Below are 18,484 nucleotides of genomic sequence, written 5' to 3' on the forward strand. Positions count from 1 at the left end.
AACCTTCAAATATGTATCACAATCTGCAGGATCTTTTGAAAATAAGGGACAATCACTTGCCTTATGGATATTCCCCTCTTTTAGCTGGGGTATATGTTCACTGACCTGATGCATTGAGACCAATATTAGCATGCGAGTGTAAATATTTGGTGGATTATAATCAAAGTTATATATTGCCTGAATATTCGGTTGTATTTTTTATGCTGCTTGTATGGCAAATTTTACTTCTCATGAACTTAGTAACTTGGTTTATTACGATAGAAAATGAAGACTTGGACATTGTGTTTCAATAATTTTATTATATTTGTTACACGGCCATTGTCAAATGAAGCCCGAGACCCTTTCAACAAAGGCGTGCCCTGGGTGCTTGTGCCACCATTTTGAAAAAAATGCTGAGGACAACATGTTAAAGAGGCTAGCTCAATCACTCTCAATACAGGTATTTCTATTGATGGCTTGAGGTGAAGAAAGATTTTCACAACTTGAAACACTGTCTGATCCAAAGAGTTCAAATTTAATGGCTACTTTTAATTAGCAAATCTTAGGATCATTTTGTACAGATCCTCTTGCATTCCTGTCCTCGGGTACTGACCTGTTGATTCAGTTTTGACAGGAAGACATGTCCATAAGTTAAGATGTTATAATAATTATTATTCTTCAAATCTTCTTCTTTGCAATGAGCAATGTACGTATCAGAATTCACTTGTTGATGTTAAATATAAAAGCGGTTATGAAAACAAAAATTGTGAAGAGAGAAGGGTATCTCTGAGTGAGATAGAAATGAAATCTTTCATGTTGAGAACATGAGGCCATTCCCAGTAGGTCAAGGAAAGCAGAGGACGTCTTTACATAGTACGTAGGTGAGATGATTGACTGACTCCCCAGAAAATAATGCAGTGAGGTTGGAAAAACTTAAACACATCTGCCAGTATTGATCATCAGTTTGTGTCTGAGGTCAGGACAGGTCTGTAGGGATATTTATGGACACAGATGTGCTTGGTTGTCTGTGCAAGCCTTTCTTGGACAGTTTCTGTTACTTGCATCTCTAAAGTAATCTCTTTAAAAACTTCACTTACGGAAACCTGTAATCAAATGAGACACAACACTCAGCTTAGTAAAAGCTTTGTTCCTACATTGCTATCAAAGAAAAAACAATATAACATTTGACCTGAGTCACAAAAGACCTAAATGATTTGCATTTTCTTTGGTTTTGCACTACTACCCTAAGTGATTGGCTTAAACTACTCGCACTACTTTCTCAACCAATCAGAAGAAAAGCCAAAACCAATCATGACTGGTTTGCACATTTTCTTCCCATGCTTTGTGTCAACCACATGTATTTGCTTTGAGTTTTGATTCTTTTGGTTCACTGGATTGTCTGTGTCCTTACATTGTGTTTACTTCGGTTTGGGTTTTAGGTCAATTGATTGAAAACTGCTCAAATCTTGTGTTGATTCAGAGGTTTCCAGTTGTCTGAGACAAGTAGATTTTCCTGCTAGCCAAGTAACTTTTCATTCTCACTTGCCTGATGTCTGCCAACTAAATCAAAAGAAAGTTAGCCTCTTCCAGGCGTTCAGTTAGTTGGAGCACAGCACAGCATGCGAAAAAATAAAAAAAGTGCTTTAATTTTTTATTTTTTCATGGGCTGTTTTTGGCACTGACCACAACTAACTGAACGCCTGGAAGAGGCTAAGTTAACTAGGTCTTGCCCAAGAACAAAATTTGAAAGCTGCTGATCCAAAGGGCAGCCGGAATTCAAGTTTATTTTCTCAAGCCCTGTGATTGGTTAATAGTCTTGGCTTTAGTACACAGTGTAGAGACCTAGCCAGGATATTCATAAGCTACCGATTCCATGGCAAAACAAAAACAGCATGTTTGCTATATTAGTTAAACTACTTTCATCTAATTAATTACACAGTGTTTTCTTATCCTTATACCTAACTAAAGACAGACCTTTGCAAATAAAGGCAATGATCCCAAAAATGTAATTTGGACAGTCCTTCTATAATATCTAATCACAGACATCAACCTCATTCCCAGGGTCTCTCATCTTTCTGCCTGAAGACCTGCCAGATCCTGGGAATGAGGTTGTCACCGATGTGGCAAAAATGGGACTTTGAAATCAAACCTCAGTAAATCCTAGTATGTGGAAAAGTGTTAAACTTGGTTTGTTGTCGCAACCAATCTTTGCTACATATTTTTGTACGCCCAAGTTGGTGACACCTAGGATCCAGAAAAGAGGAAATAGACATTATGTTATATAATTAATAACTGTCTACCTTGGGGAGGTACGGTGGCCTAATGGTTAGTGCTCCGGACTCCAGATGGAGTTAGAGCCCTGGCCATCCATGGGGTCCTTGCATTGTGCTCTTGGGCAAGACACGTAATTCTGACCACAGTGCCTCTCTCCTCCCAGGTGCACAAATGGGTACTGGAGGAGGAGTTACCCTGTGATAGACTAGCATCTCTTCCAAGCAGGAGTTGAAATACTCCTAGTTGCTTAATGCTATAGACAACAGTATAAACTCTGGCAGTATGAGCTACTGGCCCAATGCAGACTTTACATTTAAGTGGACCGGTTAAGAAGGGTGTTGAAGTCAGTTCACGAATGGTGTGAGCCAGCCATATCAGTGAAATTTAGGGAAACTGTTTAAACTGTGTTAGACAAGTAGAGGTTGAATTGTCAAGTGAAGATTAAAACTGTTTTTGCAAAGCATTTTTAGGCTCTTTAAAGGGTCACTAACAATAATATTATGCTTAACTTAAGCATGGTTTTTTTGTCATACCATAATTCATCATGGTCAGTAAAGCTTCTCTTCCGAGGCCACACCTTCTACAAGATGGCTCTGTTAAGGGATAAGGTAAATTTGGGTTATACTAATCACATTAGTATTGAAAATGGAGTGATTGACATTTGCACAGTAAACAAGTGCAGTTTTTGGGATGGAATCGAATTTCAAATAAAGCTGTCTCAGCTTCTGGACAGGTATTCTCTTTGACTGCCATTACTTGTGAGGAGGAGCATTACCTGATGATCCAAGTAACAGCTGCCAAAGAGACTACCACTAGGTTTCTCATGGTGTTATGTTGCATACAGCGTAATGTAAATGATAAAGACAGTGGGAGTGACAGAAAGTAGATACAGATATCTTATTTGACCTAAATTAAATTCAACCTCTGCAAAACCAACAGTTTTAAGAGTTAAAATCCTAGATTTTGTGAGCTGCAGTCAGAAAAAAAATTAATTAAAAAAAAGTACCAAAAAGAAGACCCAGGAGAAAATTTGGCTAGTTAAAATATAATTTGTTGTGTTGGCCAGTAAAATCAGACATATTATTATCCAACAGGCTAGTGAGTCAAAATGTTTGCCTTAATGCAGTGCACTGAGTTGAATTCAAAACGATCAGTTTTTCTCGATTATTTGTACCTGCTATCATGATTTCAATCTCTGCAGTATCCTGCTGACAGTCATCAAAGAACAAATTGACATCACCTGCCATGCATTCTTCAAATAAAAATAGAATTGCATACATTAAGTTTATTTATATTAACCCCTTGCAGTGCCTGGCCATTGTGCACGCTGTGTGCCAAACCATTTTCACTGAAAATGGTTTCCTAGTAAAAACCTTCATATGCCATATTAAGATTTTTCACATAAAAAATTTGGACAGGTAAACATTTTCCATGAGGCCATAAAAGTGTCTCTTCAATGCAGTTAATTTCACTGAGGTTGATATAATTTGATATCCATATGATGCCACAGCAATGGGACGCAGAAGTCTGTCAGGAAACCTCCCACGAGTCTCAGATGCTGATAACAGTTGTTTCCAGTGTGCCAGGAGTTTGATTAAATCCCTTAAAATTCTGACCTACCCAGTATGTCACATAAGTACTTAAAGGCACCTGAGGGACAAAAATTATGACAAACTGAGTATGTCATGTAGGCAACACTCAAGGGGTTCAACTGTGTTTCTAATACATTAATTAAATACCAGGCACCCTTATAGAGTTTTTATGATCATAATGATCGTTGATTGAAATCGTTAAGATTATAATGATTGTTGATTGAAAGTTCACAAACCTATTTCTGCCATCTCAGTCTGCAGCCATTTGTTTTTGTCCAAAATGATAAACGTACACTCTGGAAAACAAGGGCGTGAGGAAACAATTCACATTGGACTGGATCAGGTTAGATGGAAGGAGATTATTTTAGGATTAGCATAAGGATAAATATCAAGTCCCTTGTCACTCTTGTAAGCCACCACACCTAATGGAGCTCTCTTGATCTTTAGCCTTTAATACCAGTCGAATCTCTCTACAATAGCCACCTTGGGGACTGATGAAAGTGGCCGCTATAGAGAGGTGGCTGTTATGGGGAGGTAGGGGTGTAAACATGACACTTGTTTTTTCCAGGGTACAACATTTTATATTTTATAAAAAAATGCTTACTGTAGCATAGAAGTACCTAACACAATCAAAATATATCAATAAAAAAAGAAACCAAACAGAAACAGAGTTGCCAACCATGAGCTGTACGGATCAAGTTTTGTGACCTTCTACAATATAACATAGGGTTTGGTAAACACCATTTGTCAGTAATTGTTGACTGGCCGTCGTGGAGAGGTTGTTTTGGTAGTTTAATGGTACGTTCCTTTGTGGTGATCTGGATCAGGATCAGTAATCCAAGATCTGTCTGGATCACGGTGCATCAAAGGAACCGATGAATCCACTCTGGTCATGGATTCATTGGTTCCTTTGATGCACCATGATCTAGACAGATCTTCACTAGATCACTGATCGTAATCCAGATCACCCCAAAGGAACGCACCCTTAAACCTGCTTTAGTGACTGCTGCCGTTGTGGAGAGGTTAAAAGAAGAGTGAATTCTGTATGGACTGTCTGCCAGGATGAAAAAAGTGGCTGTTATAGAAAGGTGGCCATTATATTATAGTGGAGGTTCGACTGTACCAGGTATGTCACCACTCAGATGGCTGACCAAACTTGAAGTCAAAAGCTACAAGTGGTGGCCTATTTTTATCAGGGTAGTAGTTACTGTTGGTAGATCCAGGGCAAATGTGAAAATCATGTTTCCTATGGAGAAAAAAGGCATGCATGGGCAGTTTTTGCCTGTGCTTGAGTGCTCACTTACTTGAAGAAACCCTGGGGGATGATAAGGGCTACCTAAAGTCTAAGTATTTGAAAATGGGTTACATTTGCATTATTTAATTATTAGTTTCCGGTTAGGTTACAGAATAGATCATGTTTCGTTTTAGCCTTGAGAAGTTTTGGGCAGTGTTACTTTCCCCATCTGGCCCTGTGCAGCTCATATGACAGTCAGAAATACAACTTGGTTCTGGTCATGGTTCAAATCCCACGGAGGTCATATTAAGATAACTAACTATTAATAGCAGTTTCTCAACTTCCCCTTAAAAATATCATATCTATCAAATCATCGGATCCAGCCTGATTTTTGGCATCTCCAAAAGTATAAAAAAGTTCGGAAATATCTTTTAAGACAATAAAAGTTACTATTTTCATCGTGGAACCAGCTTTGTTGCATTTCATATTCTTGGTCCAGTGTAAGTCTTTCAGATGCTGTTTGTTCCAGCAGTTCAGGTGACTGCATCCAGTCATGATATCTAAAGACATTATACATGTTCAAAATGGTAAATATTATACAAATGTATGCTTTGTTCCTGACCATTAAAATTATGCATGCAAGCTTCTGAGGGGAGGTGGGTGGGGGTGGAAGGTAATTCTGAGGGCAAATTTTTGAACCTGAGCTTATTTATTTATAGAATTTCAAGATTTGTACGTAGAGGTTATATTAAATACCCATAGGACATATTAAATAGTACTATATTTAATAACTAATAATTTAAACGGTTGTGTTCCTGAAACTCTGTAGAAAAGCAAGAAAAGTGTTTTTTTAAATTATTTTCTGGATTAATAACTACTGTTTTGTAGCTTACAATTATGCTTTTAATATTAAATCGCTTATCAATTATTAGACTTTAAGCTTAAATTATTCCATTTCACAGAGAAATCTGGAAATTAGTTTCTTCTTTTCTTCTTTTTCTCGTACTCTCAAGTAAAATTTTAAATTTTGTGTATAGTAGGTTCACATCAACACTTCGGCTGCCTACCCGCTTTCAACCTTCTTATCAAATAAAGTTTACCTTACCTTACCTCACCTTACCCTTACCTTGGTACGTGTTCTTTCTTGTAGGGAACTAAAACAATCCTTTCTCCTGCTAATACTGTTTCACTGTTTACTTTCATATCTGACTGTGACCACAACACGTACGCTTACATGAAGTACAGTAAATACCTGAGCGGTCGTACTTAGTCGCGCCCAGTCTCCATTCCTTCAGTCAAAGTCACGCACCGGAAGTATGTCTTGTGACTAGTGTCGTAACCTCTAAGTCGTAACCTCACAAGCGGCCAAACAACTTTACCACTCGCCTTTTTAGCAAATATTTTTTTTCAAGTGAACATGGTTGCTGTCACCGAAACAGGTTCTCTCTACTCTTCTCCAGTGAGTATATCGACTTAGTGAATTATTAGATAGGCGAAACATTCCCTCGTTCCCGGATTGGTTCGATGTTCTCAAGAGACGTTCCTTGTCTTGTTCGTCCTAATTTGCTAAGGAAATGACATGCTATCTTAAAGAAATGTTTCGTTTTCAATTTAAAACTTCTTCAGTTCAGTAGATCCTTTATCACACCCGGTTTTAAATGAAAACGCAAACGAAAATTTAATATGAACGGGCTGAGATCAAGCTATAAAATCTTTTCCACGCGTTACGCCTTCGAGAAAGGCCGCTATAAAACTTCTCCACAGGAGCAGAATAGTATATGTTTCATGTAAACGTATTGATCAATCGTTTTATTTTCTCCTGTCTCAAATCAGGTTGCTTTCATATATGTTTTCAATCTGATTATTGGCGTTGGAGCCCTGACTATGCCCAAGGCTTTTTCAAATGCCGGTTGGATGGTTGCAATTGTCCTCACTGGGGTTTTGTGTTTCATGAGGTTAGTTCGTGATCGTGGACCAGCAGTGTTTTTAACAGTGTTTTTGGCGTTCTTCTACTCTATACGAATGCCCTTCTACTTAGTAGGTGTCCCCAATTAGTAGAGGGTTTGACTCTCGGCTATTTTTAACCACGTTAATAAAGTTGTTGCTGTTGGTGTTGTATACCCTCAAACAGACAAGGATACTTATTGTCTATCGTTAACAACAATCAAGATACAGTGGCGGATCAATACCTTGAGCTATGGGGAGGGCCCGGTTTTGTTTTGATTGCCCCGCTGGCTATTTTTCCTTCTGTGATTTTTTCTTTTTTCACCCAAAATAAGGTGCCCGGGCCCCTCCCCTAGATCCGCCACTGAGATCATATGACGCTCATGCGTTTGATAATAGGTTTTTTCACCATAAACTTTCCCACATAAGAACATTGGTATTATCTAACATACAGTACATTAGTATAAATCTACTAGACAGTGTTCTATCAGGAATGCCATTCTCTGATTGGTTACGTTACTCACTATCTATTCTGCTGTAGATAGTGAGTAGCGTAGCAGTGTGCAGTTGTGAACAAAATGACCGCTGCTTCTTTGCATTTTCAAGGTGTCTGTGAAGAGGATTTAGATAAAGTTTTGAACCACTAGTAGATTTATACTAAAACAATAAGATTATTTACTCTGGATTTCTATGTATGATAGTTGACAGGCAACCCTAAAACACAGAATATGAAAACCAGAAACCGGAATCCAGAATTAATGGAACTGAGAATTACAGCAGAAATAATTGACCACTTCAATAATGTCCAGTAGATAAATTTTGAGGAGAAAATGTTGTTTTTGTCTTTTTTTGCTCTCAGCTTGAACTATAAACTCTAATTGTAAAAAAAAAAACATGGCTAGTTTCAAACAACCTTAAGCTACATGTATGCATCTCGCCCAGTTGTTCAAAAAAAGTGGATCCACTAGCATAGCTGGTTAACCACTATTCAATTAGGTTTAGTTTGTTTTCGGGTGGATAAATTTACCCATACTTTAAAGTGGTACTATGATCAAATTTTTACCCCTTGATTTTTTAGGTGTATCACATAGAATTCCATGAAAGAATAAAAATGCTGCTTATCGTTTTCAAATATCTGCATTAGTTCTGGAGATATTTAAGTTTCAAAAATGCGTAAAATATGCTAATGACATGACTGATGACGTCATACACTCAACCCAATATTATATTATGTATATAAAGAGAGATATCTTGGTCAATTTGCAGCAGAATCCACTGAAACTTGGTAGGCTAATAGTTCTACAGGAAACACACCTATGACTGTAAAAAAATTATGTTCCCATAGCAACTCACTCTTTTCCAGTCCCCACTCACTTGATTTCAATATGTTAGTGATTTTCAGCTTGAAAAACATTAAACAAGGCCACAAACTCGAGCTAACATATTTATATGCTTGCTGGATCGTACGTATGAGACACCATTAGCAAATATCAAAATAGATTGTTAAAGGTGGCCAGAAAAGCTGTTAATATTGGGTAGGTCTGGAACCCAGTATGTTGCCATGGTAACAAAACTGTTAAGCTCATTGTGGAGCACATTTAGTAGAGTCTTATTGCAAAGAATCAAACATTTCTGATACAAATTGGCTGAGATATCTTTCTTCATCATATTTGATTAAAATTTGGTTGAGTGTATGGCGTCATCGTTTGGCTAATTTAAACACTTGAATATCTCAGGAACGAAAAGAGATATTTGAAAATAGTAAATGGCATTTTTCTTCTCATACAGACTACTTGTTTATGTTTTAAAATGGCTTAGGTAGGAGAGATGCGATTTTCATCATAGTACCACTTTAAGTTACTGGACATCGCTGAAGTGATTTTTTTTCTGTCTTCATTCTCAATTTAAGTTATTCTGATTTCTGAATTCTGGAAAAATTCTGGTTTCCAGTTCCGGTTTCCGGTTTTTGGATTCCATGTTTTAGGGTTGCCCATAATTGACCCAGGCTGTGCCCTCGATCATCCGCACGCTGATCTTGAAACTGAAAATTATTCTAATTTTAGGCTTAAAAATACACCAAAATGTAGGTTTGATTTGGTCTCAGATTTGACTCAGCTAACCGGTAACATCAACCCCAGGGGTGCTTATCGAAAAAATTTTGAAAAGAACCCCTAAGAGGTACCAAGGTCCTGTTTTGTGGGAGTGGCTTGAAATTTTTTTCACACTAAAGAGGTATCAATTCAAAAACAACACATTAACTGAATCTTTGTTTTTTTTATTAGTGAGCTTTGAATTCCTAGCGTAAATGAAACAAAATTATAAATCAATTGATTGTCAAATATCTCCGATCATATTTTTTCGGCTCAATACCCTAAAAGGTACAGTGAGGCTCCCACCATGGACCTTTTGAGGCTGAACACCCAAAGAGGTGCCAAAACTACTTTTTTCAACCCATAGGTAGGAGGGGTACTGCCTTCTTTTTCATATAGGAGTCCCCCTCCCAGGAGTCGACATCCCTTGCAGGTATCCAACATTTATACTTGTCTTCCATCTGCTTTATTTGGTTTCCACAATTTCTTCAAGTTTAAAATGTTTTGAGAAATATTATAATAAATAAATACAATCAGACAACTGAAAGATATAATAATATTCCTCAGGAGTATCGTATAGATATAGCGCAGCGTAGCAACTGATGATCAATCATTGAACAATAATAAAATTATATGTTGCAGTTTTATAACAGCCACATATATGGTGGAAGCGATGGCTGCCGCTAATGCCACATTGAGACTAAGAAAAGTGGAAAAGAGCCTGTCAGTAAGCATAATATCATTTTAATTTAGCTATAATTTATTTGAGATACAGTTGAACCCTGGGAGCATTCCCATTTGAAAAGTTTGGGGATGCTTGTCGGAAAATTTGAATTGAATCTTATATTCCATGTGACATTTATGACATACAAGACAGCATAAAATATTATTGCAGGTTTAATTATATAGCAGTCAGTTAATCCAGTATTGTCAGCACAGCTATTATCCTTTAATTTCTGAAAACTGTCCAATTTGGGATTTAATTTGGACAGTTTTCAAAAGGACTTTGAGTAAAAACGCAGAAACTGTCCAATTTGGGAAAAAATAGGACAGTTTGTCTCAGTCAATGAAATTAAGCTATTAACCTTCCAAAGATTATCGAAGGCCACATGAAACCTTCCAAAGATTTCCGAAGATCACCTGAACACTGCCGCAGATTTCCAAAGATCAACCAAACAATTCCAAAGACTTCTGATGATCACCCGAACACTTACAAAGATTTCCAAATATCACCCGAACATCTCCGGAGATTTCCAAAGATCACTTGAGTACATCCGAAGATCACCCAAACACTTGCGAAGATTTCCGAAGATCACCCGAAGATTTCCCAAGATCACCCAGACACTTCCCAGGATTTCCGAAGACTTGTGACAATCTCCGGCGATCTCTGAAGATCACCGGATATTTTTGAAGCTTTCCCAAGTTTCGGAAGATTGAGGGCCTAGTCTGTTTTTCTTCAGAGACAGTTACTGTAGTTTTCCTTACAAAGCTGTATTGCCTCACGAGCTATATAATTAATAAGTAACAGGACTACATGCTTGTCCACTTTGGAAATAATTGGATTCGAAAAAATTCCTCTGACAGCCAAATTGGACTTGGCCTGTGGCCTGGTCCAATTTTGGCTGTCCTTGGAATTTTTTTCATCCAATTATTTCCAAATTGGACAGCGTGTAGTCCTATTACATATACAAACCAGGTTATCCTGAGTGGGCATCAGTACAACATCATAGCCCTAGTCAAAAATGCCCACATTTCTGGTGCACTCATTTGGTGATATCCAAAGTTGACCAATGAGGGCACTATCCTGATTGTCACAAATTTTGTTTTCTTTCTCTAGATACGTCCTTCTGATTTAAGTGCCTCTGGCGTCACTTCTGGAGCAAATATATCTCCTGATGAATCACTTTCCTCTGACGAAGATGAACCCCTGCTTATAAGTAAGTAATTATGTAAAACCAAAATCTGTAGAACAATAATAATTTATTATTATTGTGAAGTGTTACATTATATCTTACTCTTCTTGAACATCTAAGCCAGACAGTATTGTAATTTGATTGTTTGTTGTCTGGCAGATGCAGATAGTGCAGTACAAAGATATGACCTCTATGATATATCCAAGCGAGTAGAAATGGTGGGTATTGTATACTGTGTTCTGTCTGTGGTTTCGTGTTGCTTGTGCATGTAATACATAGCAATAAATTATTAATTTTAATTAACTGAGAAAATTTATAACCAATGATAATGACATGACTTCACAAGATGTTTTCTAACAGTCATTGTATTATTTTCTTAACAGGGTCAAATGGCTAATATGTTTTTCAGTAAATGTAAGTTATCAAATATGGTAATTTAATCAGTGATCAGGTCATTCTTTGTTTTGTTTTGTTTTGTTTTGTTCTCTTGGAAAAATGAGAGAATATGGGAATAGGGTTGTCACACATTGACACAGTGTGGTCACACAAGAAATGGGTGTGGTTTTCTTGGGCAGCCGGTAAAACAAGAAGAAGCAAATATGGAGCGCAGAGAAACATGTGAATATGACTGCAGGTTATCAGTGGTATAGAAAGAACTTCCGAACATAAACCCGTAAATCACTGGCTTTTTCTTGCGCACTGGCTTTTTCTTCTCTTCAAGCTTAATTCATCTCTTCTTTATATCTCGTAAATGTAGTTGGAGTACGACTGTTCTACATCTGTACTGCTCTCTACCTGTATGGTGACTTGGCAATTTATGCAGCTGCTGTTCCAAAGTCCCTCACACAAGTTGCATGGTAAGATTATAGTACTTTAAAACATCTAGGGTTCCTGTTGATCACTTGTTTCTTTTATTTTATGGGTCAGACAGTAGTAACCCTCCAACTGTCCTCACGTTTCTCTCTTCGCCGAGAACTGCAAAATGGCAGAGGAAACCTTTGCCTATATGGCTGGCAGGATTTTGCAAGCAAATGAGCGTAGCTTTTGTTTAGGCTACAAAGCCCACAAAGGAGAAACAACAGGGGGATCTTTGCCCCCCTTTTCCTCATGGCTTTACATATTACCTCAGTCATTAGAGGCTCTGCCACCAAAACAAAGCACTTGTACATGAAACCCCGCCAGCTGGTAACTTGCAATGGTCTGCCACCCTATCAAAGGGAAGTAGCAATACAAGCTAGTCATTGTATAGGCCATCCATAACACTTGTCAGCAACCCTTAAGGCTTACGTATTTATTTATTTTTTCTTAGTGGATCTTTGAGTGGAAATGATTCTTCCAGTTCCTTCGATACCACTGAACCCTGTTGGAACTCTCTTACTCAAATCAGTGTCTACAGAATCTTTCTGGTAAGTGTTTTGGTTCTCCAAAAGAGATCCAAGATCGTTCATATGGAAATCTTTGATTCTTGTCAAATCAGAGGATCTTGGCAGATGTCTTGTTGCTTAACAACCAGCCGTTTCCCTCAGGGATGTTGCTACGTCACATGACGTATCCTGTTGACGTCAATATGACGTAAAGCTTTTGGAGAGCTTGTGTTGTTTTTCATTAAACAGTAAGTTGTTAATCAGAAACTCCTCAGGGACTCCTCAGGCACATAATACGCTCTAGTTCAGTCTCCGCTGAGAAAGATCACATTATGCCGTACGACCTCGCATTCATTTTGTTTCCCCAAAACAGATGGTGTAGAATCTGTTTTCTATCATGTACCAAAGGTGGCTCCCGTAATATGTGCTGAACAAATTTTCTCTTCTTTTTCCAGGCAATTTTCACAGTCACACTAGGACCTTTTACTTTTTTCAATGTACAGAAGACGAAATACTTGCAGATGTTTACTACGGCTATGAGATGGATAGGTGAGGAGCAGGTTAAACTGCAAGTAGTGTCGCTTCATTTTCTTCGGGTTAGTAAGTGCTTAGATCACCTCGCACAAGGAGACGAGAAGCGCGGATGGCAAAAAAAACACTTGTTTGTTGTATAGTATGACACATCAGAGTCTTTCTGTCCTCCATTACGCCTTTTTTTGTAAACCAATCACAACTAATGCAGATGACACAGTGAGCCAATCAGAACTCGAATCAAATACAAGCCACGAGTAAGACACGGGTGCCAAGCGCGGGAAAACGCATTTAAGTCAAGTAATGATTGGTTAAAAGGTTAGCTCCTGATTGGTTGACAGAACAGCTTGTTCCCTTTGATTTATTCCAGGTTAGTGCGCATTCCACTAATTGAAACAGTTACAGAGCTCAGAAACCGCAAAACCAAAGCAAACACTGACAATAACTTTCGACAGTGAATAAAAAAATGCTTAGAACCAATCAGAGCAAACTTGATGCTTTTTCAGCCAATTAGGAGCGACCTCGTGACCCTGCTTGCACGCGTTTTCCCGCGCTTTTCACCGGTTGCCAGTTCATGCTTTCATTTCTGATTGGCTAATTTTGTAAATTTTTTTGCGTGTTCTGTGATTGGTCAGATGTGCTTACTTCTGTATTGGTTTTGAAAACCACTCTCGTGCACAGCTGACTCAGACTTAATGCTTTTCACTTCTCTTTTCCACAGCCTTCATGATGATGATTGTGCTTGCTCTGGTGAAGATTGGTAAAGGCAAGGGGAAACACGATACCCCTCCGGCGAACTTCTCAGGGCTTCCCAATCTGTTCGGAGTCTGCGTGTATTCCTACATGTGTCAGCACTCTCTCCCATCCCTTATAACACCGATGAAAAACAAATCACGCATCACGCTTCTCTTTATCGCGGACTTCGCCGTCGTCATGGTCTTCTATGCGCTCTTGTCGTTCACCGCCATCTTTACCTTTCGCGCGGAGGACTTGAAAGACCTATACACGCTCAACTTTTGGGATTCCTCGGGGAAGTTCGTGGGCTATTTCCTGGCGTTGTTTCCGGTTTTTACCCTCAGCACTAACTTCCCCATTATATCAATAACCCTTCGCGACAATCTAAAAAACCTTTTTCACCGTGAAGGTCGACCTTACCCTTGGGTAGTGGACAGAATTGCGTTCCCACTGGCGACCATTACCCTACCGATTATCGTGGCTTTTATCACGCAAAACTTGGAAATTCTTGTAGGGGTGACGGGCTCGTATGCTGGGGCCGGGGTGCAGTATATAATCCCCGCCTGCCTGGCGTACTATGGCAAGAAACATGTTATGACGATGACTGGTTGTTATGACAACAAGCATAGGTCACCATTTGGACGCCTTCTATGGATCCTTTTTGTGGTTGGCTGGGCGTTTGTGTGTATAGCCTTTGTGACTGCAAATCACATCATCACTAAAAAATAACTGACGGAACATTTGAGATATAATATGGTTGGGATAAATGTATATTATTTTAAGAGTTGAATTGATGATGGATAGGATAGTCAGCTAGTTTGAGAATACTGCAATACGAAATTTATGAACTGAAGATTGTTCTAGGCCATCAGATTTGGGCACAATAGTCGATAACGACTGAAGTCATTGTTATTTTTTTAAATCGTTTCCCCTCCGCTTTCAACTCACAAGACGTTCAATAATATTAAAACAGGGACGTAGCCAATATGAGGCAAACCGAGACACTTGCCTCTGTCATTTGTTTGGTTTCTGTGGTTTCTTCTTTGAAGGGAGAAAGTAAAAAAGCTGCTAAATGCAGAAGAGAATTTAACCATGAGCATTGCCTCAGTCATAATTTTCTTTCTGGCTGCGGCCCTGTAGACTATTCTTATGCAAGCTTTCTTGTTTCTCCCAAGCCTTCTTGTCACTATCATTTTTATGATATATTTCTATCATTATTTGAACTATTAATATTGTGATTTATTCTTGTGGCAAATACGTTAATTGATAACTGAAATCCGAGAGTCTGAAACAAATGGAGCCAATAAGGGCTAATTAATAATAATTTCACGAGTGGACTGTTTTATTTAATGGAGCACTTTTCCTCCAGGGCGAGCGACCATGTTGAGCCTGACCCCCAAGAGGAACCCATGTGAAAAGATCGAAAATGCTCGTCTTCTCGCCTTGGGATGTAAATCACGCATTTTGCTCTCACTTAGGGTTTTTAGGGCGACACAGCACTACTTTTAGCTACCGAAGTATCTTGCTTGATGGGGTTGCCCGCGAAGAAGTAGTAGAAAACGCTGTCATTTCCGTTTAAATTGGTATCTTTTAGGGGTCAAAAAAAGCTCCAGCCACGCGCAGATCGGTCTCCTTTAAGGTTTTAATTGAAATTAAATTAATTTTAATACATCGAAAATGACATCTATTGGCTACAAGTACAGGCCGTTGATTTCAAGACGGGCCCAGGCCACTAGCGGTTGAAGTCAGTCTTTTGTTCCGAGTTGGCAATTTCTTTCCTAAGAGCGACTTCCAAGGTCGCGTCTTGAGATTAATAATAAAAGTAATAATTTATATTTATCACGAATTTGTCTCGTGATTAATAATAATAATAATAATTTATATTTATCACGGTTTTGTTACGAAGAGGCTGTTGGCTCAGTAGGGTAAATGTAGCTTATGATAGATGCGAGCCCTTGAAACATTTCTAGAAGGTCGACAGAGAGGTGGGGTGGCAAGGGTGAGGGTGGAATGCGTGAGAGGATGGGTCACTTAGGTGAATGAAATGCATCTGGCCCCGGTTGTTCGAAGGCTGGATAACGTTATCCACCGGATAAATCGCTATCCAGTGGATAAGTCCTAACAAAACAAACCACGCTATCCACAGACACTGGATGGTAATTTATCCCGTGGATAGCGTTACTCACCTTTCGAACAACCCGGACCAATAAAGCTAAACCTTACAACACAAGTTCCCATTTGTTTGTAAACCGGAACTAGGTAAAGCTGGCAGACCCGTCTATGAAACAAGTCTCCTCGATTGCAACAAAAATATCGTTTATTAACTTGGTTAATGCCCTTTGTCACACTAAAAATATACTACAAACTTGTACGATGACCCTTATCATGCTACAGCGTGTAAAATAGAGAAACAACTCGAGAAATCACATAGTGGATGTATAAAATTCCTAACTCTTTGAGTATTGTATATTACTAGTAACTATAAACACGTTATCCACACGTTTAACGCTAACTTATTAGACTTGCACACAATTGTTCAAAAACCGACCTTGACCCTTTTCAGAATTTTCGTACCAAAAATGTTCCATTAATTCGTTTTTACACTCAGAAATCCTGTCCGCGACAGGTGACCGAGCCAGCGGCAAGCCGTCGTCATAACTTTTGGCGCGTGCTTCTGGGTACTAATCGGAAATGCTTCGGGCTGCTTCGGATACTTTACGAGGATTTGTCACGAAAGCTTATTATTCAGCTGTGTTTTCGCATTAAATAAACTAACTTTCGTACATTGACTGTAAAGCCCGGGCCAAACCAGAACGAGAGTTGTCTTAAAAAGTTGAAACTTAAGAGTTAAACGAGAGTCAATAAGTTAGTGGAAACGAGAAAATACTCTCGACGACTCTACGAGAATGCATAAAAAATTGGACAAAACGTAAGCGAGAGTTCAAATTCTTGTTCACTCCCGTTGTTGTTTAGCTTAGGCTTAAAGACAGACTCACTACTTACTCTTATACCTTGTAGTTTCAAACTAAGCAAACCTCTTTGACTCTATGCAAGGCGATGAAGGTATTTCTCGTCACATAAAATCGAGGAAACGTTGCACAAAAACGTCGAATAAATACTGAAATTGTGGTTGCAGTTTAACTGAGCACACTTCTACTTATGCAGCTACTGGTACCTAAATAAATCTTCTTTCACAATCTACAAAACGGGGATAATGGAAAGAAAAAAACGTCATACTCTTAAAGAAGAGAAAACGTGCACAGAGTTTACAGCACGTTTGGCCACCCTGTTGCGGCGTGTTGCGACATGTTGTAACATGTTGGGTGTTGTTGGCTCAAATTCGAAAATGGTCAAATTTTCATGCAACATTAGGATGTTGCATGATGTTGTAGTCGTATGGCCAGGTTCGAGCAACAGTGTTGTGCCAGGGCATGCTTGCTAGTTTGATTTTCAATACCCAGCACGTAGCAACACGTCCCAACAGGGTGGCCAAACGCACGCAAATAATGTTGCGATCGTTTCGCCAGAGGTTGCAAATGCTGGACCAACAATGATGGGATATGTTGCGTTGAAATGTTGCGATCGTTTTACCGGGGCTTTACATCCACAATTTCATCACTCAGTTACACACATTTCAATAACTGTACAGTTCCCTCATCTTTGCGTGCGTCACTGCTAACTGATTGCAGTTTTCAACTCTCTATTTACCGTCAGTTTTCGCTTGTTTTCGCTTGTTTTGAATTATCGTTTTCTTGAACACTTTCTCTCGTTTGTTGAGAATTGTTCTACTCAGAAATATATTGAAAAATTCATGATTTACTACTGTTTTTTCAGGGATTTCGGGGCCCCGGAAACCCGTGGAAATGAAATGTTTGGCGGTGTTTTCCAAGTGATATCCCGGCACATTTTACAAAATAGACGTTTCTGAAACCTGATTACAATTTCAACTTAATATTTATACGTCTCCGTTTGCTCCGGGCTATGTACGCCACGCCTAACAGCTGGGCTTCACTTGACAATCTGGAACAGCGTATTCATGAGTCTGTTACGAAAGAAGAAATAAAAATAAACATTAAGTGGGAAAAAATATTCTCAAACTGAACTTGAAACTGAAAGACTGAAAGCGTTTGAACATAGATCTTGTTAGTTCGTGTAATCACATGATTTCGAGTGTGATGTGGAATGAATAGACGGGAGTAAATTATTTCAAAGGCTAACAAATTTGCACTCGTGTTACATGAAATCTGCATTCCTTTTTAGCCAATCAGAATCCGGTATTTTTTTCAAGTGTATTAAGCATTAAAAATACACAGCGGAAGGTCATTTAAAACGATCAAACAATTTAAGCTCGGGCATTACTGTCAGTGCAGGCTAAAATCACGTAATACTAATTAAAAAATAGCTTACAAAGGTTAATCTACTGTATTATTTCCGTCTCGACTACTGGACAGTAGGTTTCTTTCTCCTATTGCTTGGCCAAATTTTGTTTGAGCCAATTAGAAAATTGATTGAATTACCATTCTGGTATCCTACAGCGTTTAACATTGACAGCTTTGAAAAAAAATGGTTACGATACTGCTAAGCTTTCTGAAACAAAATATCGTAACATTTGTTGAAGAAGATGCTATCTTATGCTCGCAAATCAATGAAAAACAACCCACAACCGAGAATTGTTGGACGGTATTTTATACACGAGTAAAATGCACACTACAATGTGAAAACAATGGAGGACTTACCTTGAGTTCTAAAGTTTTCTCGTAGTTTGGGTTGTTTATAGATTTGACCTTGGAAGGGATGTTATCTGAAGAACTAAATGCAGGATTATTTT

General features: G+C 38.6%; 3 protein-coding genes across 4 annotated transcripts in view; 1 reads left to right on the plus strand and 2 right to left on the minus strand.

Moving 5' to 3' along the window:
- Positions 1 to 279: 279 nt before the first annotated feature.
- LOC110054924 (N-acetyltransferase 9-like protein) lies at positions 280 to 6,331 on the minus strand. The gene is made up of 7 exons (XM_020761298.2): positions 6,206 to 6,331; positions 5,530 to 5,639; positions 4,082 to 4,141; positions 3,428 to 3,505; positions 2,787 to 2,846; positions 2,129 to 2,223; positions 280 to 1,082 (listed from the first exon to the last, which is right to left on the minus strand). Exons 1-7 carry the CDS (start codon positions 6,280 to 6,282, stop codon positions 939 to 941), a joined length of 624 nt encoding a protein of 207 aa, XP_020616957.2. The 5' UTR covers positions 6,283 to 6,331; the 3' UTR covers positions 280 to 938.
- Positions 6,332 to 6,376: 45 nt separating this feature from the next.
- On the plus strand, positions 6,377 to 15,495 carry LOC110054912 (putative sodium-coupled neutral amino acid transporter 12). Its single transcript, XM_089290361.1, has 10 exons — positions 6,377 to 6,538; positions 6,913 to 7,034; positions 9,756 to 9,840; positions 10,951 to 11,050; positions 11,186 to 11,244; positions 11,410 to 11,440; positions 11,784 to 11,883; positions 12,336 to 12,432; positions 12,846 to 12,939; positions 13,643 to 15,495. The coding sequence occupies exons 1-10, from the start codon at positions 6,497 to 6,499 to the stop codon at positions 14,383 to 14,385; spliced, it is 1,473 nt and encodes a 490-aa protein (XP_089146487.1). The 5' UTR covers positions 6,377 to 6,496; the 3' UTR covers positions 14,386 to 15,495.
- A 460-nt stretch (positions 15,496 to 15,955) lies between these two features.
- Positions 15,956 to 18,484, minus strand: part of LOC110054911 (uncharacterized) — a 15,004-nt gene continuing 12,475 nt past the window's right edge. For both annotated transcript variants that reach the window (XM_089290359.1, XM_089290358.1), the window contains exons 13-14: positions 18,393 to 18,465; positions 15,956 to 17,698 (exon numbers count right to left, since the gene is read on the minus strand). In XM_089290359.1, coding sequence (XP_089146485.1) covers positions 17,651 to 17,698; positions 18,393 to 18,465 — 121 coding nt within the window. In that variant the 3' untranslated portion in view covers positions 15,956 to 17,650. The remainder of the gene's footprint in view (positions 17,699 to 18,392; positions 18,466 to 18,484) is intronic.

The sequence above is a fragment of the Orbicella faveolata genome, unplaced genomic scaffold (genome assembly GCF_042242905.1).
Source record: "Orbicella faveolata isolate gen_17 unplaced genomic scaffold, um_ofav_v1 contig_2, whole genome shotgun sequence".
In the NCBI taxonomy this organism is placed as follows: domain Eukaryota; kingdom Metazoa; phylum Cnidaria; class Anthozoa; order Scleractinia; family Merulinidae; genus Orbicella; species Orbicella faveolata.

What these genes read in the sequence shown, in the direction of transcription:
- LOC110054924 (XM_020761298.2), bottom strand. Translation starts at nt 6,282, where the DNA reads ATGAAAGTAAACAGTGAAACAGTATTAGCAGGAGAAAGGATTGTTTTA. An exon ending in CTGGTTCCACGATGAAAATA is followed by an intron (nt 4,142 to 5,529) that starts GTAACTTTTATT and finishes CTTGTTTTCCAG; the next exon opens with AGTGTACGTTTATCATTTTG. An exon ending in GACTGAGATGGCAGAAATAG is followed by an intron (nt 3,506 to 4,081) that starts GTTTGTGAACTT and finishes TTTTATTTGAAG; the next exon opens with AATGCATGGCAGGTGATGTC.
- LOC110054912 (XM_089290361.1), top strand. Translation starts at nt 6,497, where the DNA reads ATGGTTGCTGTCACCGAAACAGGTTCTCTCTACTCTTCTCCA. An exon ending in GTTCTCTCTACTCTTCTCCA is followed by an intron (nt 6,539 to 6,912) that starts GTGAGTATATCG and finishes GTCTCAAATCAG; the next exon opens with GTTGCTTTCATATATGTTTT. An exon ending in TAATATGTTTTTCAGTAAAT is followed by an intron (nt 11,441 to 11,783) that starts GTAAGTTATCAA and finishes TCGTAAATGTAG; the next exon opens with TTGGAGTACGACTGTTCTAC.